We start from the raw sequence: 26,600 nt of genomic DNA, 5'->3' as shown, positions 1-26,600 counted from the left end.
TTTATAGCTAAAAAGCTGGCCTACATCAGTTTAAAAATAAATTTCTCAGAGGAACTTTACCCTAATCAGTCCCTACAGCCGGCTGCCTAGCTAAGAAACATTTCTCCTGTTTTAGCCATGAGGAAAAAGAGGCAGTAAGCTCAAATCTGGGTTACGCATTGAGGATATACTTTCCCTGGGCGATGTGGAGGTTGCTAGACCCACGTACATCAAGGGAAGCTATTAGGCTCATCTAGGAGGTGGTGCAGCGCAGCAAGAAGGGCTCTGTACAGGGGAACTGGTCACCAGGCTGGCTTTGTGCTGGTCTCTTGGGCCGAGTTCCCATTAGTTATTGCAGAACATTTCCTAGTGTAGTTGCACCTGGAAGCAAGCCCACCCAGGCCATCAGAGGTGGCTCTGCTGAAGCATGGGACAGGACAGACATGTGGGACAAAAGCACTCTCCTGATTCAAATTAAAGCTCTGGCGTGGGCACAGCATTGGCGTGCAACATGACATACAGCAATACCACTGGGTATAAAAGTGCTGAATGAAACCAGGACACAGAAACCATTTCAGGGGTGCTGGTTATTTCAGATGTGTTTGGCTGGTCAGAGTGCACAGCACCATCTCCAGTGTGAAGATGATTCCTCAGGGCACAGGTGTCCCCTCCCTGACACTGTACCATGCCCCATCAGTGCAGCCAGTGCATCTTCTTTATAAGCAGGCAGAAAATTAAGGGCCTTAGGAATGGCAGTGCCTTTTACTGAGGATTCTGGTGGATATGCTTCAGGTCAGCATTTGAATGTTCAGCCTTGTCTGTACACTGAATGAAACATTGACTTCCCAGTACACATCTTTACCAGCCTCATATTTGTTATCTAGTTTAAACTGCATCTTGTAGTGGGATTATGTTGGTTTCCACCAGCTGACAGATGCAGTCATTTCATTACAGTTTCCTTCCCTTTTTAGCTGCATCTTTGGAGGCAATAAAAGCTGAGTTGACCTTTGTGCTCTCCGAATGCATAAGGAGTGAGCATTGCAAAACTAACCTGGTTTTTAGAGGTTTCTTTTCCGACTCTTGTAGTTCAAGTTATGTGGTTACTTCCATTCACTGCCTTTTAATGACCTTTCTGTACACAATTCCTGCTGAGCTAAAAGGTGATAGATTTAGACATTTTATTTTTTTTTTCTACAAATTAAAAAAAAAAAAACAGGAGACCACCAATTAACTCCAACATGGAGGGTAAAACAACAAGCCCTGGCAATTGTGGCTTGAACTGATTTGCAGAACTGCAGAGGGAATTTTCAATGTCTTTCTCATCCTTGGTGGCTCATTAAAATTTCCCAATCAGGGAAAGGTGTCTGAGCTGTGTTGGCTCTGCACTGATGAATCACCCAACCCCATGAGAAGAATGGCTTACAGTCTTTTTGCCTTCTATTGATGCATTCTTTAGTTTTGGTCCTCAAAAGGGCAGATTTCACTATGCCATTGAATCTTCTCATTTTTTACCTGGTATGTCATAATTTGACCTATATCTGAACACAAAGCCTTGAAGTTGGCTCACCATTTCACCTTATTTTTCCCCATTTACCTCTCCCTCCATTTGACAACGTAAGGAGCAGAGCCTCTTCAAAACTGTCTGCTAACTCTGTGAACTATTTTCTAGCCTTGAATATCCAAACTGGGATATATTTTAATGCTATTATTTAAATGTGTAGTGCAGAAGTGAATATACTATTAATGGTACTTTAGAGAGATGTTTTGACCAGCTCTTCATGTGGAGAAGCCCAGGCTGGCAAAATGCAGGTAGTACCAGAAAAAACAGTACTGAAATAGTTGTAACTGGAATGCACTTTCACAAGTGCTTGAGGCCATTTCTGCTACCTCTTCTCCTCCACTCTCCCACTATATCAACACTCAGAAATCCTTTCTTTATGTTCTTAAAATTAAAGCAAGGGCCAAGGTCTAAAATTTGAAATTCTACTTTTGTAGTTTTTAGGTTGCATATATTTCCCACGCTCTATAGGTATTTTAACCCACTTCAGTAAAGTAAAGCTGGAAGAGGAATTGGTTTTATCTGACCCTTCCTTTGCAAGGTAATTGCAAGTACCTTGACTTTCTTACGTGGAGTTATTTAACCTTAGCTCAAAACCTCATCTTCTAAATCCTCTCTCTTTAATTCCATCTCAAAGCACAGTGCTTTCAGGACTAAAGACTAGTAGTTAATGCAAGAATCAGAGTAGCTGTGTTTGTGTGCCATTTTCATAGATTTGCTCCTATTCTAACAAGTAGTCAGTAAAGGGGTAAACTCTTTGTGAAGGAACACAAAAAATGACCTAAGCTGTAAAGGAAAACCACAGCCACATTAAAATATTGCCAGCACCACTAAGAACTGATTAATATAATCTGCCAAGAAGGTGAATCAGTTCAGGTGACTCAGAGCTCCTTATATTCTTTCAAAAAAGCTTTTCTGGACCACGTGTTGTTTTTGCATGAAGTGGAGCTGGTATAACTTCATCATCTCCACTGGGGTTGCTACAGCTGTAGCATCCATGTGTAATTGAGGTCAAGCTCAAGCCAACACCTTTAAAAATCCTTGTGTGGGCAGTGCTATACCAGGGATTCCCATTAGAAGTTATTCCATAACCCTGAAGAGCCATATAGACTTTTCAGCTAGGCGATTTTGCTCACTTGACTTTCTAGACTTTTTAATCTCAAGATTTATGTTTATACCTTGATCACTGATTTAACTTGCTGCCTTCCACACATGCAGCCTTGGTCACAGATGTGTCTGCAGAAGCACAGACAGGTTCCCAGTGGTTTGTAGGCTTGGCACATTCTCTCCAGACAAAGGCCTGGAAGAGGAGCCTTTGTTCCCAGCATGCACAGGACAAATCCAGCAGCCCTGCCATACCTTTCCTGAGCTCCTGTGCACCCTTGTCCCCTGCAGCCCCAGTGTGTGAGCAGCAGCCCTCACCATGAGTGGGGACATGGTCCATGTGGCTCCAGCACATTGTTCCCATGAGTCATCCACGGAAAATGGCACTGGAGGACAGGGACAGTACAGGAGGACACCCACGCAGCCCTCAGGGAAGGGGCTCATATTTCTGGTTCTTCCACCTTTACAGTCCTGCTGTCACAAGCAGGGTGCTCCTGTGGATGATGCCTGCAACTGCAACAACCCCTGTTTGCTTCTGATCACATGTCGAGGGCAGCTCTTGGTGAACACTACGGTCTTGCAGAGCTCTCCTCTCACCTGCTGCAAGTCCCTGTTCTTGGGCAGCAGCCCCAGCATGCAGCAGTGCCAGGTGTTTACCATGATATCCCACTGCGTCGTGGCACAGAGCTCCACAGCGCTGGATGTTAAAGAAGGGAGCTGTCAAGCGACAGATATTTTTGGTACTGCTGGTTGGGCTGCGTAGGTGTTAAAAAGGCCCTGTGCTTCTCCAGGCGAAGCTCCAGCCAGTCAGTGCGTGTTGCCTCGCAGAGGAGTAGGGGCTCCAGCTCGAAGGAGGCACCCAGGCAACTGATAACATAAATATATCTTTTGCTTGCTTTGTTTCTGTACGTTCTAAGGCCATCTCTCTCGCAAGGCCTCCCCTCCGCCCCTCTTTTTTTCTGCCTGCACAGCTGAAACAAAACCGGCGGTGGAGCCACCTTCTCTTGCTGGAGCCTGGCTGGCAGCAGCCTGCCCTGACCTGAGACACCAACCATTGTTAAGGGTATAACACATTTACATATTTTGCAATAAAACATCAGTTATTTGCATTACTGTGTCAAGTTTTATTTGATTCTTTCACCTAAAAATGACTCATTTTCCTTTCTTGTATTTTAAAAACCAACTACTCTAAGCTTGTTTGAGAATAATCAAAAATTGCCCATTTAGCTAGAAGTCATTTTCTTTTCAAAAGGCAAATGTTATTTAATCTTTCAGCTGTTCATTGTGCCATCATAAATACTTTCTTTTCAGCACAGTTGTGGGGACTGAAATGAGCCCACTAATTGCCTCCCATTTCGACTGACATGTGGTGGTTTAGTGGAAAGAGAACACAGCGGGGAGAAGGAAATAGGAGGCTGAGAAAATGAGAGCTAATTATTTTCACTGCCTCATGTCAGGCTCTGTGTCAGCCTTGTTTTTACAAACTGGAAGGTTTAGCACTAAATAAAACAAACTGGCGTCATGTTTTTATATACTGGCAGTGTCATGGAAGCAGCTGCACATCTCAAAGACAATATAATGCCTGCATTCGCATGGACACCATCTGACAGCCACTGTGAGCCACTGCTAATGAGGATATCACAGTGGTGCCAAGTGAAAGGTGCTGAATTATGTATGATTCTTCATCAGTGCAGCAATAGTCCTGTACATCATTATGAGACATTGTTTTGCTGAAGAGATTAAAACATTCTTAGTTCCAGACCCTGCAACCTATACATGCTACAAGAGGTTATTAATGGAATTTTTAGGGAGAGTTTCTTGTGGATTTCTTTTTGGTTAAAAATATCTCATGGGACAAAGCTGTGGTGGGTCATGACACTATATATATAAAGAAGAGAAGCAAATTAACCATAATTGTGTTATCTTCCTTTAAAACCAGTATAATAAAATATAGTGTAGCAGGGTGATACATAATGATAAATAACCCAAGTGCTGTCACTAGATGTTCAACTCTAATGCCTTTAAAACAGCAGGTTTCAGCAGCTGAGATAGATAATAGCTAAGAACGTAAAAGAGCTTCTGGGGATCTAAATCATCAACATGCTACTACTTTTAGTATCAGCATGACCAATATTTTTTTCATATTTGTTTCATCTCATGCTACATCTTACTTTTTTTCTAATATCCAGTTACCTGCTACAATGCTGTTTCCATTTTTATTTCCATATTTAAAAAACCAAAAAAGTTCATTCCAACCACTGGTTTTAAAATGAATCCTGGATTTGGGCCCCCTTGAAAAATGAAGTGCCTTCCCAGCAAGAGTTTTAAGCTGTTGTTTCAGGACACGTTTGTTGTTTAGAGCCTGTGCCTGATCTTTTTTCATTTTCCTTTCATTTTATTTTTTTTGCAGATGTTAATGCATATGGGGCTAAAGAAGTATTGTCACCACAGTAAGCTGGAGACTTAAGTTTTAAAGTGTTTTTATTTTCTTTTTTGAAACTGAGGAGAAGCGGCTCAAATACATGTGTGATTTGCTTTTCTAGAATCATTTTCAGAAGCTGCTGATTTTTTGACTTTGTCGAAGTGTTATTTGAAAATGTTTTCACACAAAGTTTTGCTGGTTTCAGAACTGGTTGCCTCTTGGTTCTGAAACTAGATATTTTTTTTAAACAAAAAGCTGAAATTCTTTATTTAAAAAAATCAAAATCAAGCAGGTAAATACTGGGAGGTATTTTAATGTTTGAATGACAAGATGTTCAGGGAAGTCTCTTTGAAGGACTCGTGTAAGCATATTTATCAACCAGACACTTTTCCATTTCGAAATTATTTTCCCACATACATCTGGCGCTAAATGTAGTCCCAATCCAAGAAGCCTTACGGCTACAATTCATCAAAGAATTGAAATTCGTATGCTTGGTTGTTCTAGCCACATTTTTGCTTAAGTGGATAAGCATCTCTCTCCTATTTTAAGAACCTAGAACTCCATTGGAAAACAGTGAAATATGTCCATTTCTTTCTGCAGCATGCAAATCATGCATTATTTACTGTGTGGTTGAACAAAATAGTTACTAGGTGTGTAAAACAAGTAGCCTCCTACTTACTTTAAGTATTTCCCAAGTGCCTTGATTCTAAAATCATCCATCTGCTGTCTTTTCTAGTTGCTTTCCCTTCTTGCCTTCCTTCTTTCTTTTTCTTTCTTTCTTTTTCTTTCTTTCTCTCTTTCTCTCTTTCTTTCTCTTTCTTATCTTTTTTCTCTCTTTCTCTCTCTCCCTCATCCTTTCTTCCTCCCTTCCTTCCTCTTTCCTTCCTTTCTCTCTTTTATATCTTTTCTCTTTTTCTCCCAGCATCTCCTTCCCTTTCTTGCCCTTCTTTATTTCCTTCTCTCTCTCTCTCTCTCTCTCTCTTTCTCCTTTCCAGTGATGATCTTACAATAACACAGAATGGAAACCTTGCCGCATAAAACAAGACAGGTATTTTTGAGTGACCAGAGAAGGTATGCCCAGTGTGGTAACTTGTCCTTTTGGTATCTGTGCAGTGTGGCTGGAGAGGGCTCCAAGAAGGACCAAAGGTTTGGGGACTGGGTTTGAAGGACAGGAGAGTGGATGTGTTTCTCTGAAGATGCAGTTCCGATCTGGGGAAGGCAATGTTTGTGCAGGGCTCGTGCATCCAGTGCTGCGTGGGGCAGCCTGATTCCCTACCGCATGGAGAGCAGCTCCTGCATGCACGGCGGATCCGGCAAGGGGCCGGGCACTGGCAGGTGCCCACCTGCCACACCCTGGATGTACACAGCTTGTCAACCTTGTCTTTAGAGATGGCTAGTTGATTTATTTTGTTTATTCAAATGAGATGATGTTTGTCAGATCTAGTCTGTAGGGAAATGTGAGTGAACAGCACAAAATCCTGAGTCATGAGGAGCCCTGGCACAAGGTGCAGCTCTGGCTCTCAGGTTCTTGACACTGGTATTATGGCAGGAGATGTGCTGAACTAACTGGAGGATAGTACTTTATGTCAATATTTTTTTCTTTCCTTGGCTCAGGTGTCTTTGTAAAACTTACAAATGTCATCAAGCATCCTGTCTCTAACCTCAGGTTCAATTTGCAATAGCACGAATGTAGGAAGTCCTGCAAAAAAGGCTGACAACAAGAATGGTGTGGGCTGGGAGAGGAGCACAATTTGAGGGACAAGGAGGAGTCAGAGACAATTCTCTTCGCTGTTGCTGTTCAGTTACATAGGATATGCTGTCCTCAGCTTATGTCAGGGCCAGGGTATCGTGCTGTGCCTGCCTCGGACAAGACAGGCATTAGCCTGGGTTAGCTCACAAACCCAAAAAGCAGGACAGAAAAGAGATGTGCGAACAGATACTGTCCATGATTAGGAAACGGAGGCACAGGGCAACTCCAGCACCTTATCAGGTTGCACAGAAAACTAATAGCACAACTGGAAACTGAGCTTGGTGCCTCTGAGTCTTCGTCTGGTGCCTTGACCACTGAACTGCAGTTCCCATCACTCAAACTCTCACCAGGGTAATGCAAAAACCAACTCACACATCCACTCTGCTCATAAAATGCGGAAGCTTTCAATGGGGACAGATGGACATGCAGGGCTAAATGCTGTCACAAACATAATTTCTTGTTGTAGTTTGGAAATGTTTATACTTCAGTTTTCCTTTATCTTGGTATTGCCAATGTGGCTGGCCAGAGCTGTCACCTTCTTCAGGCTCCTGTGCAAAGCATTGGATGTTGACCCCCTGTTCAGCCCAGGGGATTTTTTAAGGATACCTTTTATTGCTTTAGTTTATTAGACTCACTGTGATTATTTTCTAAGCTGGGCTTGCATATAATTAATAGTGCAATTGGAGGTGAACAGAAGTTGAGGATGCTCAGTGCCTCACTGGGCACTCAGTATCTGAAGTAACTGAGCTGTAATAACAAGCTCATCCTCTTGCCCATTATTTGAGCAATTGTCGTGAAGGTGTTTCACAGACCCTTTGGCCATTTGTTCCTGGGTTCATCAGGACAATGTCCTTGGGGCCGGCTGCCAGCACTGACTGTGACCCCAGGTGACAGCTCCCACCACTGCCCTGTCCCTCCATCTCCCCGTGGGTGTGCAGAGCTCCCAAGCCTGCTCCAACAGGCTGGCTGTCTAGGTGAGGCACTGCAGGGGATCCACACCTCTGAAGATATCCAGACCTGTCTGAGAGGCAGCTGCCTCTCAAGGTGAGCTAAGAGTGTGAACAAGAGGACTGAGGGTTTTCCATTATCAGCACTTGTACTGGAAAACATGCATATCCTAAAATATGTATATGTCCCTTAATTTCTTCTGAGTTATTTTTTCTCCTGATGTATTGAGGATTAGATTTTGGGTTGTTTCAGCTTTCAGTTTTGTTTCATTTTGGGTTTTGGTGTTTGTTGTTTTTTTCTATCTGTATTCTAACAATCCAGCATTCTTTTTTTTATTATTCATAGGATTGTAAATGGAAAATGTACATGGAGATGGACGGGGATGAAATTGCAATAACCTACATAAAAGATGTGACATTCAACACTAACCTACCTGATGTAGAGATTTTAAAGATGACAAAGGTATTTACAGCCTTAAAGCTTTCATGAATTCACAGATCTCAAACAAAGACATTAAAATACCACAGCAGTCGACTTTTGTGCTTGCAGAAGCTCAGTCTCTTGACAGCTTTTAAATAAAATGCACATTTTAAACAGATTTGTATCATAATAGGAGTTAGGTGTTTTGGTTCTCCTTTAAGCTGACAGTAATGTTAACAACAGCAAAATAAGAGAAGGAACTAATTTATATTTTCTTGTTTTAATTTCATGTTATATCCTCTGAATTTATTACCCCTTTTAAAGGAAAGAATGTTAAAAAAATTACTTTCTTTTTCAAGAGAAGAAACTGATTTAAATGTTCCAGAAACTTCATGTGATTTGTCTGGGATTTTTATGGGGTTTTATCTCTCTTTTTTTTTTTTTTGATGTGGTTTTAGAACTTTTGCATGCTTCTAAAACTCTCTTTCATGCAACAATGGATTGCAAAGACTGAAACCCATTGCAGACAGTACATCACTGAACATCTGCAATTCAGTGTCACTAGGCATTTTACCTTATTTCAGAACCTCCCTGTAAATATTTACCAGCAAGTACTTAGACTGCTTTTTCCTAAGCAACAGAAGTTTTGTTAATGCAAAAAGCATTCTGTTAGCTGTTTTTTTAATATTTTGGTTTTATTAATATGCTTCACTTGGTAATAGCTAGCAAAATAAATTTCTAACTGAAAAAATATACAGCTTGATTACCAATTATGCTGCTCTAGGTGCACTGGTAAAAACACCCAAACTCTTGAATGCTTTTAACTGTGAATTTTTGGGGTAAAATTGGAGGGGAAACCTTTGGGGGTTTTTTCTAAAGGAAAAAAAATGAAAAGCAGATTGTCAACAGTCAGAATTTTAAGGGAAATGTGATATAGGTATATATGCCAACAGGGATTATAATATTTAATTCATACTAATACTATTTTAATTGTTAGTGATTTCTGGAACAACACTTGTGATTTTTTTATTATTATGATTGTTTTTGTTATTATTAGTTTTCTGTTTAATTTTAATCTCAGACGTTTCAATTTTTCCTTAAAAAAAACTAACAACTAGATACAGTAACATTAATGTTCCACATATTTCAACATTTTTAATTTTGTCAAGGAATATCTCTGAGAATCTCTAGGTATTTGTTCTTGCTGGCCTCTGTAAATCTAGAAAAAAAAACCCTGTACATGCATAAAATTGAAAAAAGGTTTACGCCCCCATGAAAATATTCCACATTGTCTTACCTATTGCCTGTTACGTATGGAAATCTCTTCTCAGTTTCCTTTTGTAAACAAGGAAGTAAATATTTCCAAAATACATTACTTTATCTCATAAAATTTTAAAAAAGGTATTGATGTTAGCAATATGGGAATGGATGAAAAGAGGCAAATGTTGGAAAAAGCTTTGGGGCGTTCCAAAAACAAGGCAGGAGATGAAAAGCACCTTATAAAACTTCTACCATGTTTTTTTCAGCCACCGTTTGTAATGGAGAAATGGATTGTGGGGATAGAAGAACACCAGTCTGTAGAATGTGTTGTTACATATGAGGTAAGCTCTAAGAAACAAATAAAATTGTTGATCCAAGATAAAACCTACACAGGAGGTGTGGAAATAGCATCCTCTGGCTTTGTTATATCCTATAATCAAGTCTCAGCTGCCTGCAATTAATTGTAAAATCTAAAGTTCAGAGCAAAAGCTGAATGAAGTTTACAGAGACGATGGCCTCAAACTGCTGCCTGGGACAGCTCTTCTTCTCAAGGAGGAAAGCTCCTTTTTCTTGAAGTGTAATGGTCAGTGTTGTTTGCATTACTTGAAGAGGCTGGTTTTTATCTTTTCAATGAAGTGCTAATTAAGAGAGCAGAGAAGCAACAGGAGAAGAGAGAAAACGAGAAATCATGAGTACAGTAAGATAAAATAAAATCTGGAATACTTTTTGATATGATAGAAATTAGCTGTTGTTAAAAGGGTTTACAGTTACTTACAGGAGTGTTTTTATAAAGACCAATGCTGTGCGTCAGAAGGAGGCTAATAATTGAGATTCCAGCTCTGTCCTGAACAAGTATTCAGACAGTGATGGAGAAACATGGAAATCCTGGACCTTAACAGGTCCAATTTTTTGTCCTAAACAACAAACTGAAGAGTTTGGTACTCCTTGAAAATTTTGTTGGAGGTTCCCCTGCAAAAATACCTGCTTAGTCCTCCCTCTTTTAGCAGTGCACATTTGATGTTCACATTAATAGAACTAGTAAAATGTATTTTTGTGTTTGTAGGGGAAGGCCTTCAGATCTTTCCTCCACATGGTACAAGAATTGAAACAGTTATTCTCTACCATATTTTTAGCATAATCACAAAGTACCAGCCAAAATTATATAGAGTCTAAAAATACTTGAGAACTGGCTAAGTGGTTTTGCGAAATAGATTCTTTACTGAAAGCACTGCTGCTGCCCAGGCACTCATGGATGTTCCCTCCTAGGAGAGCTTAGTGTGTTGTGTGTTGTTATGTCCTCACATATGTTGTGTCCTTCCTGAGCAGAGTGATGTTAGAGTTCCCAAAAGCACCAGGCACATCCAAGCTATCTGCTGGAGCAAGGTGAAAGCACAGGACGAGGTTGAGACAGTACAGCTCATGATACAGACCTCGGTCCCCAACTCCGAGGGGAATTCGCGAAGCAGATCTGACTCAGGTAAGCCAATACATCCAAACTTTATTGTTGACATGAGCAGGGCATATGTGAGGAGAACAGCAAAAAGTCAATACCACTCCTCTGCTCCAACAACAGAGCACATCTTTCAGCATCAGCAGCCATTGTGATCCCTGTGATGCCTTTGTAGATGCATGCATCCTGGCATGTCTGACTTAGCTTAAAGGCTAAACTTTAGGTACTAACTTGTTCTGTATCTCAATGTGATTTCATAGAATTATACAATGGTTTGGGTTGGAAGAGACCTTAAAGATCATCTAGTTCCAACCTTCCTTGCATGGGTAGGGACACCTTTCACTAGGCCAGGTTGCTCAAAGCCCCATCCAACCTGGCCTTGAACACTTCCAGGGATGGGACATCCATGACTTTTCTGGGCAGCCTGTTCCAATGCCTCACCACCCTCACAATAAAGAATTTCTTCCTATTATCTAATCTAAACCTACCCTCCTTCAGTTTGAAGCCATTTCCCCTTGTCCTGTCACCACGTGTCCTTGTGAAGAGTTTCTCTCCATCTTTCTTGTAGGCTCCCTTCCAGTACTGGAAGGCTGCAATTAGATCATCAAGAAGCCTTCTCTTCTTCAGGCTGAACAATCCCAATTCTTTTAGCCTTTCCTCTCAGGGAGAAAATCTTTGTGGCCCTCCTCTGGACTTGTTCCAACAGGCCGGTGTCCTTCCTATGCTGGGGACCCCAAACCTGGATGCAGCACTCCAGGTGGGGTCTCACAAGAGCAGAGTAGAGGGGCAGAATCACCTCCCTCAGTCTGCTGACCACACTGCTTTTGATGCAGCCCAGGACACATTTGGCTTTCTGGGCTGCAAGTGCACAATGGTGGCTTGTGTCCAGCCTCTCATCCACCAGCACCCCCAAGTCCTTCTCAGCAGGGCTGCTCTCGATGTGTTCATCCCCAAGACTGTATTGATGCCCCAATCCAGGTGCAGTACTTTGCACTTGGTCTTGTTAAATCTCATGAGATTCCCATGGCCCCACTTCTTGAGCTTTTCCAGGTCCCTCTGGATGGCACCCCTTCAGGCATGTCAACTGCAGGTGTCACCTGCAAATTTGCAGAGGGTGCACTTGATCCCTTTGTCTGTGTCATTACTGAAGGTATTAAATAACACTGTTCCCAGTATGGACCCCTAAAGGACATCACTTGTCACTGATGTCCATTGAGACTATGAGCTGTTGACTACTACCATCTGGATGCAACCATTCAGCCAATTCCTTGTCTACACGGGAGTCCATCCGTCTCTCTCCAGTTTATAGAGAAGCATGTTGTGGGGGACCATGTTAAAGGCTTTACAGAAGTCCAGATAAATGACATCTGTAGCCCTTCCCTTGTCCACTAATGTAAAGATCAGGAAGTATTTTGCTCCCCCAGTCCTCATCCTGCTGTCAATCCACTCAAGAGGCATGGGAAGAGAGGTTGACACTGAAGACTGAGGCAAAAAAGTTGTTGAGAACCTCGGCCTTCTCCTCATCTGTTATTATCAGTTTTCCAGTGTTGTTTATCAGGGAAGTACACCTTCTTTGACCTTCCTTTTTTTGTTAACATAGCTGTGGAAGCCCTTCTTGTTATTCTTTGCATCCCTTGCCAGGTTCAATTCCAGCTTTGCCTTGGCCTTCCTCACAGCATCCCTACACAACTGAACTTCATCTCTATACTCTTTCTGCTTCCTGTGCATTTTCTTCTTTCCCTTTAGTTTGACCAGTAGTTCCCTACTCAGACATGCCAGTCTCCTGCCTTCCTTGCCCAATTTCTTGTTCCTGGGGAACTCTTGCACTCTGTGGAAGACTTCCTTAAAGAGCTGTCAGCTCTGTTCCACTCCCTTATCCCCAGGAGTTTCTATTGACTATCTCCTTGAAGAGCTGGAAGTCTGCTTTCCTGAAGTTCAGGAGCCTAACTTTACTCTTTACTTGACTGATATCCCTCAGGACTCAAACTCCACCAGTGCATGGTCACTGCAGCCCAAGCTGCCTCCAATCTTGATGCCCCCAATTAGCTTGCTTACACTGGTGACCATCAGATCCGTTATTGCATCCCCTCTGGTAGGACTGTCTATTACCTGGTTGAAGGGTAAGGGGGATGACCTGTGTGCCACTGTAGGAAGCATTCTGGAAGCAGTCCATGGAGGTAAGCTACAAATCTTTTGTCTGCTGTAGTTACTTGCAGTTGCATATCAAGAGCAGACATAGAGGTCAGGTCCTTCTGCTCCAACCCTGGAATGCTTCACATCTTCCAGTAGTAAGCAGCCTTAAATTCTAGTACTTTTTCAACTCTGTCACTGGGTCAGCTTTGGTTCAACCTTTTGATCCCCTCCAGTGTATAAGGTTATTGGGAGAGGTGTTTCTGCCTGTGTCTAGGCTTCTTCCACTCTCTGGGATACGCATACACATCCACAGTAGCCTTTTCATGATAGCAGGCCTCTCTTCACCATAGTCTGCTTGTGGGATTGGGGATCATCTGGCAAATCTGCCCTTCTGCAAAATCTGCCCCTCTTCACCAAGAGAAGCAAGTACTCAGCTTTGTGGAGCCAAGTGTACTGGCATAGCAGAAGGATTTGGACTAAATTACGGCACCCACACAAAGTGTGCAGATTAGTTTCTTAACCAAGATGTTAGGAAGGCATCTGCTGTTAAAGGAGACAATCTCACACATCTCTACCCAACTGTACTCTGTATATGTTGGGAATAATGGAGTTTTCCGCAGCTGTTTTGAGAACTTGGAGAGCCAGTGCTTTCATCAGCTTTTTACCTGGCTTTCTCTCCCTGCAACCCAAACTCAATAGAAGTACTTTTGCCAGCTCTTCCCTCCTGCCCTTAGCCACTCAGCACACAGGCAGCTTTGCACAGATGTTGTGTTTGGATAAAGGGTACCTCCTGTAAGAGATGTGGCTAGTGCTGACACATACTGAGATTGTAGCCTTAGAAGCTGCAGGTTTAAAATCCCAGGTTTCAAAAACACTCACCAAATCCAAGCACAAAGGTAAGGATAATACCTGTCTAATAGGGTAAAATAACTAGCAGTGAAGGTACTACCTATGTGGGCTACCACATAGAGCATTTAATTCAGTGTACAGAGTTGGTGGCTCAGCGACCACGTGAGGGAGAAGCCCCCCAGCCCATGAGAGGCAGTCCCACAGGGCACACTTGCTGGGCAGCTGGTTCCTGGGCTGGCGACCATGGTTGGCTATGAGGAGCAAGGACTGAACAACCTCAAGGGAGCCCCTTGTTCAGGACAGCATTGGCACTGGTCCCATGGGGCATGTGATGGCCACCCAAGTATTGATAACAAATGAAGACCCAAACTTGAATCCTGAGCCTGCTGCTTCCAGGTTTATGAGATCTGTGACTTGCATCCACAGCCTTCATAGGAGGGCATTGGGAAATGGCAGAGGAGATAATGTCTATTAAGTACATTTCAGCATGCAGGTTTCTTTTGAAACCATGAGTTTTAAAGAGGTTAAGAAGCAAGTAGGCAACTCCCATCTGTCTTTCTGTGAAAGAAGGTTCATCTCAGTGCAGATGTCTGCAGTGTTGGTGTCACACTTACACTATGACACGAAAGACAGTTTCCTTTTGACATATTTGACATTAAGTTGAAGTGATTTAAATCTCTTTAGATTCAAACAAAGTCTGGGGAAAGGAGGAATGAAAGACATCATCCATTACATTTTTAACAGGAGTAATCCTAACAAGGACAGAGCCACTACACAGCTCCCACAAAACTCCCCACAGTCAATGCAGCATTCCACTAAGAGGCAGCGAGGGCTATGCTTTCCTATTGGAATGATATTAGTGATATTTAAGGACAAATCATTCAAACCTCTCTAGAGCAAAATAATTTTAGCTGCTCCCTATGGGTTTTTGGCCAGAGCTGTGGCCTTGGATAAGAGGAATTCCTGGTCTCTGCTCTACCCACAAAGTAGCAAACCAGGCAGCCTTTGCAGTTCAAATGGAAAATTTACTACTACTGTATTTGCTAAAGGCTTTCATGGAAACCACAGGACTGACTTTCAAAACCACTTCAGTCTGATCTCTCAGAGCTACGACTTTTGTTACAACCCCAGGGCTGTCACAGTAGGTATAGAGGGAACTGTAATACCCTGAGTTGTTCACAGTTAAGCACTGTCTGAGCTATCCTGGCTGAAGTCTGCTGCCTCACTGGCTTTTCCACATACAGAGATGATTTTTTGCATCCATCATGAAGCTGAATGCAAAGTGGTTTGACTTCTGAATTTGTAATAACAATAACAACTGAAGTAGCTCTGGTTGTTGTGGTGTGTAGCAGTTTGAAAAGAAATTGGAGCACGAGGAGATAAATCTGGCTGCTGCAGCTGAGGTTTGCACTGGGTCTGCTCTGCCTCCTCTCTGTGCTGAGCTGCAAACAGTGTGACCGTGCTGGATGGGAGAGATGCAGGTGGAAAGTGATGCTGCAGCGGTGCTGGTACCTTGGGATGCCTGGTCTATGCCTGCTCTGGAAGTCTCCAGGTTCTTTTGTAAAGAAAGCTGTGTAGAAATCTGCTGTCTGCCAACAGCATCACAGTATATGTTTAAACCCAGATTGGGTTAAAAACATCAGGAGGGGGAACCCACCTGAACAGCCAAATGGATGGTTCAGTAAGTATCATCTAGTCTAAGTTCCATAATGTGCACTGGCATCAGAAATACTTGTATCACTTGCTATTTTAAAAGTCAAAAATTATGTTCAACCATAACACTGAACATACTCAAACCTAGGACCATTTGCTTCAAGGCTGGGAGGGAAAGGGTGGTTTGAGATATATTGAGGCTCTTGTGAGAGAAACCCTCGTGCTAACCTCATACCTTTGGTAAACCTGAGAGCAGTTTTCCACCAATTCACAGAAAGCTGACTTTGTTTCCATTTCCCTGCCAGGCATTGACAGTCAGTGGATGCAGACACTGCGCATGCATCAGATAGCAAAAGCCGTTTCTCACCAGCACAGCCACCCCCACAGCCCGACCACAGTCACCCACTACCTGCCCTACCTTCACAGCCAAGACTCCTATGCTGCAGCCGTCAGGAGGACACCCACTTCTGTCAGTCACCAGTTCACATCCATCAGCCACTCTAGGAACTCTTCTCCTATCTCCCACAGTTTGATGAGAAACCTCTCGAATCTGCATCTGAACTCAAAAGGTAGCAGTGCCTCCAGCACAGCCTCAGACACCGCTTCGGAGAGGGACAGGTCTGCTGGCAAAGGCAGAAACACCCCACACAGCGGTAACTCCCGCAGCTCCTCGGGTGGGCGGCGCAGTGGGACCAGCTCCCCAGTGCCCCCCCGACACTTGGGAAGACCCAGCAGGACTTCTTTGCCAGTGGCCCCTCCGGCCTCCCAGCACCGCAGGTACCCCCACACCCCTCCACAGCCCACGGCCATCCCCGGCATGCCCCCACAGGGTGAGAGCGAGCCCAGGAGGGGCGAAGGGGAGAGCAGAGTCAGCGAGGGCGGGTGGATAAAGGTGCAGCACTCGAGGAAGCCCCACAGGCAGGCTGCTGGCAAGCCGGGGAAGGAGAGGACCAGGGGGAGCTGGCGGGGCCGGAGGATGTTCTGAGAGAGGAATTTGGCCCTTTATGTAACTGAACGTTCAACCTAGAGAAGATGTGCCTGCTCCTATTTAATTTGCTGCACTGAAGCCGATACCCACCTGGCCCGGGGCCTGCCACTGGACAGGGAGAGCTGCTGCCTCTCCTCCTGTCACTGTCAGCGCCAAGGGATTTCATTTGGTTTTCTCCCCTCTGTTTGGCTGCTCATGTTCTCAGCTGACTGGATATCCACTCGCTTAATATTTCTATAATAAAATCAGTAAGGCACAGCCAAGTGCCACAACAAAAGGCTCTCCGTTTCATCCTTAGGGAAGGAGTTGTGCTGTTACCCCTCCCCTAACCTCACTTCTGCCTCCAGATGCCAAGTCCAGCTCTGAGCAGGGTCTCCTCACCCCTTGTCTGGTCTGCTTTTGCCAGGGCTATAGGAAAAGATAATAGTCTGAAAAAAAGGAACACAGGGACTTTTTGCTTCAAGTCCACTTCAGTAGCTTCACTTCTCCACTTTCAGCTTGCCATCCCTCTCAGGAATTTCTTACTTTGCTCCTGATTAAAAGCCCCAACACTAGCTACCCACCACCACTGAGCACACTCTGTCACATACACAGTTGTCATTATCAGGAGTATCAAAACCTAGGCTTCATTCTTTTGGGAAGAAAATAATAAAAATAGAGTGAGAAAAAGACATTGCCTTTATCACAGTTACAGCTAACCCCACTGAGGTCTATGATAATGTTTATCCCTGGGCAGCTGGCATTTTTTAATTGAATTTTTAAATGTGGCCAGACTGTGTTGCTTTTGTCTTTCAGTCTTCAGGTAGTAAAGACAAGGTCAGCAAAGTTTCTGATTAATGTGGTCTTTAGCTCTGCTGAGAACAAAGACACAGCTTAGACTCAGTTGGCGTCAGAAAGTTTCTTCGTGGCCTTTTCACTCCACGTTGATTTCACACAATTAAAAAGGAGGAAAAAAAGTTTGGGTTTCACAAGATGCAAGAGAGAAAAAAGGGAAGAAACAGATAAAGGAAGCTGAACCCAAAGCAATGCATGGTACCCTCTGAAAGCCAAGAAACCGTAAATTAGAGATGCCTTTGAACAAGGTGCTACCTACCATCCATCCCAGGTGGTACTCGCTGGCACACAGTTGTGAGCAATGCTGGCAAAGCTTCTGGCACATCACCCACTCAGGGTGAGGGAGCTGTCATCATAGCCCTGTCACTGAACATTTGAAAGGACATGTAGATTCCCTGCTCCACACAAAGGTCACTCCTGGGGTACATGCGGCTCTCCTCCCTCTGATTGCCACCAGCCCCAGTGAGGACTGAGCCCTGTGGTGAGTTTCCAATACCTACTAGAGTGAACTGGGACTTGCATTTCGTGAATTTAGGGGACAGTCCACCAAAAACAATGGAGCAGGACGCAACAGATACCAGGTGTCAGGAATTGGAGCTCTGTCATTCAAGCACCTTTTCCTCTGACAAGAGTTAAGAGCAGAACAAATAGAAGCTTTACCTTAAAGTGAATTTGGTTGCACGTGAAGCCCTGTGGTAACAAAGTTTGCCGCTTTCCTGTGGCTTCAAACTGGCTGAAAGCTAGTTAGTAACCCAGCGTCTGGCCCTGGTTCACTGAGCCTGCCAACTAATTTGGGAGATGTGGACAAATTAGCACTGGATGTTACTCTGTCACAAGTTAGCAGGGGACTGGGATTTTATCTAGATTGGTGATCCTTCCCTGACATTTCTTACCATGATCAAAATGGGCTGGAGGATACCAACTAATAGTAACTGCACCTGAGAGTACTTGCTAGAAATGTACTTGTGTTATTAAAATTTGCATATGCATCTCAGAAATCACAGTTGGGCCTGTACAAGTCCTGAGAAAGAAATTGCAAGAGTTTGGAAGGGTACCTTTCTCTTCTAGGGTGATCAGTAGTTGTACAAGCCTGAGATACTGTGGACTGGTGGTGGCAATTCAAGATTTATCAGCTGCCTGTGATTGTTTGTCAAGATGTCCAGCAGGATTCCTCTGCTGTTTGTAAGCAATTTAATGCCTTGCCTAATTTTAATCTGCAATGTACTGTTTGTCCACATCTGTTGTATTACAGTGTTCATCAGCATTTAAAGAAGGAATGGATGGTATTGATCATCCCTGTTAAAATTAAACAATCATACATTAGTGGCTGATTAGAAATCCTTTTGCTGCACCAGCATTGCTGGTTAAAGCCGCAGTCAGTGAACTTGTCAAAAAAAAGAAGTCTCAGCAAGATCTAGTTTTCCATCTTGTTTTTGTCACTCTTAATGTGGCTACTCCCTATCTTGGTGCTAATTCATTATAAATAAAAATGTGCTTACATTTTCACCCCCCAGTACTTTATGAAGCTGAGCCATTTTTGATCATGTTTTACCGACATGCACCCAGAAGACTATGCACAGCAATGTCAAAAAAACAGACTGTCTTGGGCAACAACACTGCAGCAAATTCTCTTTGGAAAGGAGCCATGCTATGTTTACTTAGGGTTTTCTTAGAAGTCTGTTAAAGCCAGTCATATTTAAGTACCAGTATATCTAGATTTACACACTAGGAACTGGACATACTGCCCTCCATCCACACACGTATCCTTGGCAGTACTACGACTGCTACATCCTCCCTCCATGGTTGACTATGCAAGTGGCACAAAATATCACTGCTGTAGAACTGCCCCTCTCTTTTCTGTCTTTCCTTTCTCTTGGTCTTCATTTCTACGTGCATGGGTGTTGATGTTTTCTTAATCCCCAAAAGGCACCTGCATTTTCCTTTTTCAGGGTTTAAAAAGCTCTGAATTATAAGAAGCCAGCTCTGAGACGGCTGCTGGAATGGATGATGAAAAACAGCAGAGAGCTCATGAAGGCAAATTCAGAACTGGACATCCAAAGTGAGTATTTGCATCCAATGGAGAGAATGTTTACAAAATCAAATACAAACCTTCCTTCCTTCCTTCCTTCCTTCCTCCCTCCCTCTCTCCCTCCCTCTTTCCTTCCTTTTTTTTTCTTTTTTTTGATCTTTCCCATATACTAAGGATGTCTTAAAAAAAAAGAAAAACAGGAGGACGATGGAGAGCAGACATTTACCACTGAGGTCAGCAATCATTCTTCTTTAGCTCAGCAAGGTGTCCCAGAGCTGGGTCTGATCCTGGTGGATGTTGTCTTCCTAAGTACACAAGTTTCCCCAGCAGCACCGGTGTACCTGCCACTACCATCAGAAGGACTGGCTGTAAGAGGTGAGTGTCCTGGGAACCTGCTCCATAGAGGGACTGACAGCCAGACCAGCAGCCTGATGTGGTGCTGCACAGGGAAGGGGCCAAGCAACTGCACTCTCAGGGCACTTGTTCCCTGTGTCTTGCAGGTCAGAGATGTGCTGTGAATCAGCTGCCAATTCAAGTGCCTGTGGAACCCTGCTCCTAAGTGTAGTGGGCAGCACATGAATGTGAGGCTCCTTGGAGCAAAAACATTGCCCAGCCCTGCAAACACAGGCCACTTTTGTTCACATACAGCCGGGGCATGAGGGGCTGCCCACAGGCAGCTTGCTTGAGAGCCAAAGGTCTTTCTGAAAGGGGGAGAGCTGCTCAGAGGGCTTTTGCAGCAGGTCATCTGCCTGAGTTGGAAGAGCAAATTCACAGAAGGATGATTGTCACAGAGGTGACAGCCCACTGAACTGTTGAGGGGGCCCCAAAATCATAAACAACTCCAGGCTGTTCCTCACCCTAACCCCTTGTGACATGAGCAGACCATCAATCCATCTCAGGGCAGTGGAGCTGCAAAGGTTGCTTTTTATGGCCTGGGCAGGAATTTCCCCCAGCTCAGTGTTTGATTTGGGCAGCTCTGTAATCTCTTTCTCTTCCAACATTTCCAGTTCTTACTTTGGCCTCATATTGATTTCGACAGACATACCAAAATGTAATGCCTGCACTGCGCTTGTCAGTAAGATAAATAGAAGTAATGATCAGAGAGGGGAGATGAGGTGGCCATCTGACCCCTTTTCACTGGGGAACGCAGCTGCCAGGATTTCAGCCTGTCCAACTGCTGCCATGGCTCCCTGTACCTCTGTGCTGGGGGAAATCTGGTCATACTGCCTGGATGGGATGGGATGACTGGGATCTGCTCATCCTCCGCTGATGTTGCTGAGACCTGCCTTCAGCAGGGGAATGCCAGCAGTCCCTCTGTCTCCCCATCTACACCCAGATCTCAGTGATGCCGTGCCAGTGGACAAAACACTGCCATGCTCCCAGGAATGGCGGGTCTCAGGGCTAGGTTTCACAGGTGGGGTTGCTGCTGGTTGGTTTATTTCCATGAAATGCTAGAGAAAGTAAATCTACTTCCTGTTCAGCTGGGAGGGGAGAGTGCCCCTTTGTGCCTCCCCCCAGCGCTGCCATGGCTGAGCTTATTCCCTATGAGAACCTGCTTTCTTGCTGGCATCGGTGTGAAATGTGGATGGGTGTTTTTGGACATTGTTTACTTTTTAAAGAAAGTATTTGCTACTGCAGTTTTGTTCTATCTTACCTGCTCCCGCTGATTATTTTCTAGCAGTTGGCCTTGTCTGACAGCATGCTGACCACAATCTGTCAACTTGCTGAGCTGATTTAAGGAGCAGAGGTTGCTTAAACCCTCTGTCTTTCCTCACTCAGAGCAAGAGCCCCCAGGCAGGGCACCCCTCACCTCTGTCCTCCTCTCTAGCTCAGCCCATGCTGCTGAGGATCAAACTCCACCTATTTCAAGACTTCCTATAACTTGCAAGCTTGCTGCCAAGAACACTGGACTGTGCATCAACTATATGAAATTGATTTTTTTGATTGTGCTATAGAATGCACTTTGACATAACAATAATAATAATTATTACTTTAGGCTGGGAAAGATGGGCGGTGGCTTATGTAACTGTGGAAAAACCCCAAACTAAGAGACCCCCTGACATGTAATGTCACTAAAATGGAACCAAATAGCTGTGCTACCTCTAAAAATTACATCTGACAGAATTATTTTCTGTATGTGTCCACCATAGAAGGGTTATTACATAATATTCTTATCTAATGAATTGCCAAAGCGTAGCAGTTCGAGCTAGTTTGTTGCAAGAAGTTAGAGGTTAGAGAGGAGAAGTCTATTACAGCAATAACACTAATAAGGGTCTGCCAAGATCACACTTGAGTACGTGTAAATACAGGGCATTTGAGATTAACATTTCAGAGGACAGAGGAATGGTGCTGAGAGGCAGTGACCGCTTGGGAAAAATGAGAGCTGGGGCTAGAGAGTGCAGCCTTTCCCTGCAGCTCCCACTCCAGCACCACTACGCTCCCCCCAGCCCACAGCAGCCGCAGCCCACTGCTCCCGCCTCTGCCACTCCCTGCCCGAGGGTTGGAGCCTCTTCCAGGAAATTTCATGAGGCGGTTTGGCAGGTTCTTCTGTCGGGCGGCAGGCGTGAATCCTGTGCTATGTGGAATGAAGTGGCTTAATATATCTGGGGCTCAACATATACACTTTGCAGGCAAGGTGAGGGCTTCCTGCAGCAGAGAGGGCATTTCCCTCATGCTGTGAAAAAATCCAAGGGCCCTGAAAACTTGAGATGTGCCCTGGGGACTCCGTGGCAGGTAGTAGCAAGCCTTGAGGGAGGCTTTCTACCTGCCGCTCCCACTTCGTTCCTCCTGAGGGAGCTGCCAGGAGAGAGATCCCTTGGGAGAAGGTCGTGCCACCGCTTGTCCCCCCACTCCCACTCTCTCCCAGCAACCACATTTTGTTGAGGGCTGGTGGAGGCAATGCAAATCAACATTTCCAAAGCCGCAGTGGCAAAGCTTGTATAACAGGGAAAAAACCTAGACTACAGTAAGTATTTTTGATTATTTTCTGATAGCCTCCTGTTTCCCACAGCTATACATTTGCAGAATATGTTGTAAGTGATTTCTTTATGATGTTACTAAATGTAATTTGTGTTTTCAAAGGGAATTATAAATCAAAAACAATGAAAGGGCTGGAATCCTGAGCTTTTAAAAGTGGCTACTGCATATCAACAACAGCTACATTTAATCAACATTTTTTGCTATGCATTTTGTGGAATGGCTACAGGATACTCAAATGAGCATTGTAATTAAACTCCCATAATGTGCATCATAATTCTCTGGGCTCCAAATGATCTGCTACGACTTATACTTGGAATAATCATTAAGGTTTCTATTGAAACTGACCACATTTCGTCCGTTCTCTTAGTGCACTGAGGAATATAGTATCAATCACACTTTTTCTCTCACTGAACTGTATTATTCCTCTAGTTTTCCTTCTCTTACTTTTTTTCATTTTTGTGGTCTTGCCAGTGTCAAAGAAACACAATATCGAATAGTATCAGACATGACCACCTTCAATTCAACATGCAGGATGCATTTGCACCTAGCCTTTACTAATAAGGAAGTTACAGCAAAGCACAAGGAGATAAAAATCTGACAAATTAAAAGAAGAAAATCTATTTCGCCTTGGAGAGACAAAAAAAGGAAAAATACACTAATTGCATTTGGGAGGTATTTTGTGGAGCTGGTACACTTGGTCTTACTATAAACTGATTTGTTTACTATATAAACTGACTGTATAATATAAATATTTAAATTTATATTATTTTACAAAATCTGATTCTACCTATCAGAGCACAGTGTCGAAGTGTTTACATTAAAAAGGTACTCCATAAAAATTCATGTCCAGCAAACATGTAGACATCTAACTATAATTAAATCTTCAAAAGTGGCCATCCTCCTGCTTCTGTATAAGACAAGTGTGTCCTTTCTGGGTTGCAATCAATAGCAGGTCACCTGATTATACACCTTATTATGTCTTGTATAGTAGTGTGAGCCACTGGAGGGTGACATGTGAACAAATAGATATGCTTAATCAGATCTTTTCAAGAAACACACCTTACAGGGGAGAGAAAAACAATTACTGTGTGTTATAGGTTACCGATTTACAATTTACATCATAAATCAATGTCTGATTATTTTAATGCAAAATGTTTTTAGCTTCATTTTATTGCACTAATGGTTTCAATAACACACTATAATTTGCTCAGATAGAGCAATTGAAGAGGTGATTGGACAGCTCTTACAGAAATTTTTAATTACTGTCATTAGTGGCTGCAATCTTATTCTTTTCTATGGAGCTAAGATACAGGTTATTGCATTGTGCCACAAGTGCTCTATGGCCATGAGAATCCAAACTCTCTCTTTCCTCTGAAATGCTTGCTTCTATAAATATGTGTCTGTGCAAGTCTCATCACAATAATTACTAGCATCACACAAACATTAACTAATGTACCCACATGCTCTTTTAGGTAGGTGTGGTGGTACATCCCCACCCTTGGGCCGTGCTATGATCTCTGAAATACTCATTAGGCCTCAGCCTTGACAAACAGCACCTGGGCTTAGCTTCTGTTGAGCTTGTCAGAAACAGTGTCTGCTCCCAGGAGCTTATGCTATCTAGTGAGCTTCTAGTTTTTAAAGAACAGACTTGAAAAGTGACTTTTCTTACCTGAATAACAACCCAACTGAAATAATATTTTTGTTATCAGACTTTCAAAGAAAAGTACTGACCCAAATTGAAGCCAGGATGAAAAATTACTATGAGTAAAGCCAACCTTTATAGGTCTTGAAACCCTATAAACAGCAGTCCTAAGTGAGACCCTTTGAGCCCTCCTGGACCACAGTGGACTGCGACTAGCAGGTCCCTCTGAGTGAGATGCCTCTCAGAGCCCGAGAACTCTCAAGTTTGCTGTACTTGGAGGACCACCACCAAACACCAACGATGGAGCCTGGGCTGATACCCCCACTCCTCAAGGCTCAACCTATTGAGAAGATGCACAGGCATCTGACATGAGTACTTCACTAAATTCGAGGGGAATTTTTCAAGTGTATGTACAAACCTTGTACATGCATTTAGGTCTGTGTGTGTATGAGTGTGAATATGCTATAGCAAATGTAGTATGAATGTTGCTGTCCTAGATTTTTAAGTATTTTAGATTCATAAGGAAGTTAGGCCTATAATTGAGTTGCTGTTGTGCTGTAGAAAGTTCTGTGAGAATCTTTTGTCAAATTGTGTACATTAAGCTATCAATTAAGTGCTGTTAAAAACTTTTAGGCCTAAACCATTGTTCAAGTCTGGGGCTAAGTTTGTCAAGGAGGTCAAACTACTCTGAACCTTGTGACTCAATGGGAACGTCTCCCTTATTCCTTTTTATCCTTAGCCTTTCCTATCCTTACCCTTTTTCCATGTAGATAATTTTTGGTTGATTTTAGTTTTAGATTGATTGATTTTAGATTTCAGTACAATTTTTCTCTGTGTGCTTTAACCATCTAGTAAGTAGAAGAGTAAACATTGCCAACGAACTTTGTTGTGCTTTCACTTTTGTATTAAACCTGCTTTTGCTGATACCTTTGCCAGTGATTCTCTGAGTATCCTAAAACACTCATTCACAACAGCAGGTAAAAATGTATTGCTCCAATTTGAAAAAAAAAAATGGGAGAGAAGCATAAAGTGTGTTGTCCATAGTTAAGATAGGAAGTGTGTAGGAGAACCAGGGATGGGGCAGCAGGAGTCCTGCCTCCAGAAAGAAAAGCTGTGTTACAATGCCAACAGCCAAAATCCGTGGGGTGACATGGAGGACAGCGCCTGTCCTTCGTCCCAGCAGGCCAAAGGTCACATTTATGGAGCTATTGTTGGAGCTCCATGTTCTTGCTACTGCTTGAAGCTCCTAATATGTAAACACCTTTGATTCCCCCACATGGATGCAGAAACTGTTGCACACTCAATCTACTGCATGTCTCTCTGTAATTTCAGCCCCTTCCCTTAGCACATCTTCCAAGGGCCGCTACCATGCACAGACAACTCATTTCAAGGACAGATGAGAACTTTACAGACTATTTTCTTGGAAATGCCTGATAAAATACTCTAAATGATCTTTGCTGGCACGTGAGCCCTGAGGAGTGAGCTCCCTGGTAGCACCGGACAGGCCATGCAGGCCCCAGACTGGGGACTGAACAAGCAGAGATGTTTTCTTTCACTCACATTAGCCTAATTTAAGTGTGGCTGAAAATTAAATGCTCACCTGGGTTCATCTTTGCAGTTCTTCAGTTATTGTTAATAGCTAGATGTAGGACAGTAGTGCTGCCTATGTCTTGACAAACACAGGGAAACTTTTTCCATCACGGTAAAGCCAGTTGGTAAGTTTGTTCTGCCCATCCACTGAGGGCATCTGGGCCCTGCAGGGCAGAGCAGGGGCATGAAGGGGATGAAGATGAAAATAGGAGAAATCACAGTGGCACAGGTCACAACAGCAATCACCTGATTTACAGATCTTAATTTTCTTGTACCCTTGCTATGTGCTGTAGGAAGGGAAGCCCCTGCCCTTCACATACTTCCAATTTCTCTTTTCCCTTTCCTGCTCCCTTCTCCCCAGTCCTCTGTAGAGTATGAGCTGACATACACAATATTCAATAAAATAATTATTTTTCACATATTAGAAAAAGAGCTGAAAATACACTTCACAAAATGTCCTGTCCAGATTCACCACAAAGTCCCTGCTCTAGCCTATTAATTTTAAAGCCATTTGACTACATACATAATTTGAAGATTCAAAGAATGCTGTTTGCATTAAGCATTAAATGGAAAATTAACTGCAGTCTGGAGTTTTGCTTCAGCTAGTACCATCAGTGCTCCATAACATTTCATATGATGCTCTTAAAACCTGTGAAGGTTGGCTGCTTTTCTAGAAAATTCTGATAATAGCGATTCACAATGTTAAGGCTGTTACTGTTGATAAACTGGATCTCTTCTTCCATGTAAGTAAACTAGTATTGGTAGATTTCTTTTTCTGAAAGAAGTAAAACTACATCAAAATTCAAAAAACACCCCGCTCTTCCCAACTGAGCTGTGTTGTTTGGAAACCGGCTGGGTGGAAATCCTCCACTAATGTGGATTTAGAAGAATGGAGTGTGGTCAGGTCTCTGGAGAACTGGTTTAGTTCATCTGCCTTTGTGCATGTGCTGAGAAGCCAGTGGTGCAGGTAAGTATGTAATTATGGGCTTATTTAAAATGGAGATTCTTTTAC

The 26,600-nt window shown here is 43.3% G+C and overlaps 1 protein-coding gene across 8 annotated transcripts in view; it reads left to right on the top strand.

Moving 5' to 3' along the window:
* MAP3K20 (mitogen-activated protein kinase kinase kinase 20) overlaps positions 1 to 24,995 on the top strand; it is a 100,759-nt gene extending 75,764 nt beyond the window's left edge. For 2 of the 8 annotated variants that reach the window (XM_027678536.1, XM_027678535.1), the window contains exons 17-20: positions 8,107 to 8,223; positions 9,708 to 9,782; positions 10,768 to 10,918; positions 15,832 to 16,746. In XM_027678536.1, coding sequence (XP_027534337.1) covers positions 8,107 to 8,223; positions 9,708 to 9,782; positions 10,768 to 10,918; positions 15,832 to 16,511 — 1,023 coding nt within the window. In that variant the 3' untranslated portion in view covers positions 16,512 to 16,746. Of the gene's footprint in view, positions 1 to 8,106; positions 8,224 to 9,707; positions 9,783 to 10,767; positions 10,919 to 15,831; positions 16,747 to 19,274; positions 19,412 to 19,551; positions 19,753 to 19,877 lie in introns of those variants that run through there. The other 6 variants (XR_003533510.1, XR_003533507.1, XR_003533509.1 and 3 more) reach the window with 6 other exon arrangements.
* Positions 24,996 to 26,600: the final 1,605 nt, after the last annotated feature.

The sequence above is a fragment of the Neopelma chrysocephalum genome, unplaced genomic scaffold (assembly GCF_003984885.1).
Source record: "Neopelma chrysocephalum unplaced genomic scaffold, ASM398488v2 Primary Assembly neopelma1_44, whole genome shotgun sequence".
In the NCBI taxonomy this organism is placed as follows: Eukaryota; Metazoa; Chordata; class Aves; order Passeriformes; family Pipridae; genus Neopelma; species Neopelma chrysocephalum.
Note: the sequence above shows the minus strand (reverse complement) of the source record. Positions and strands in the feature narration are given on the sequence as shown.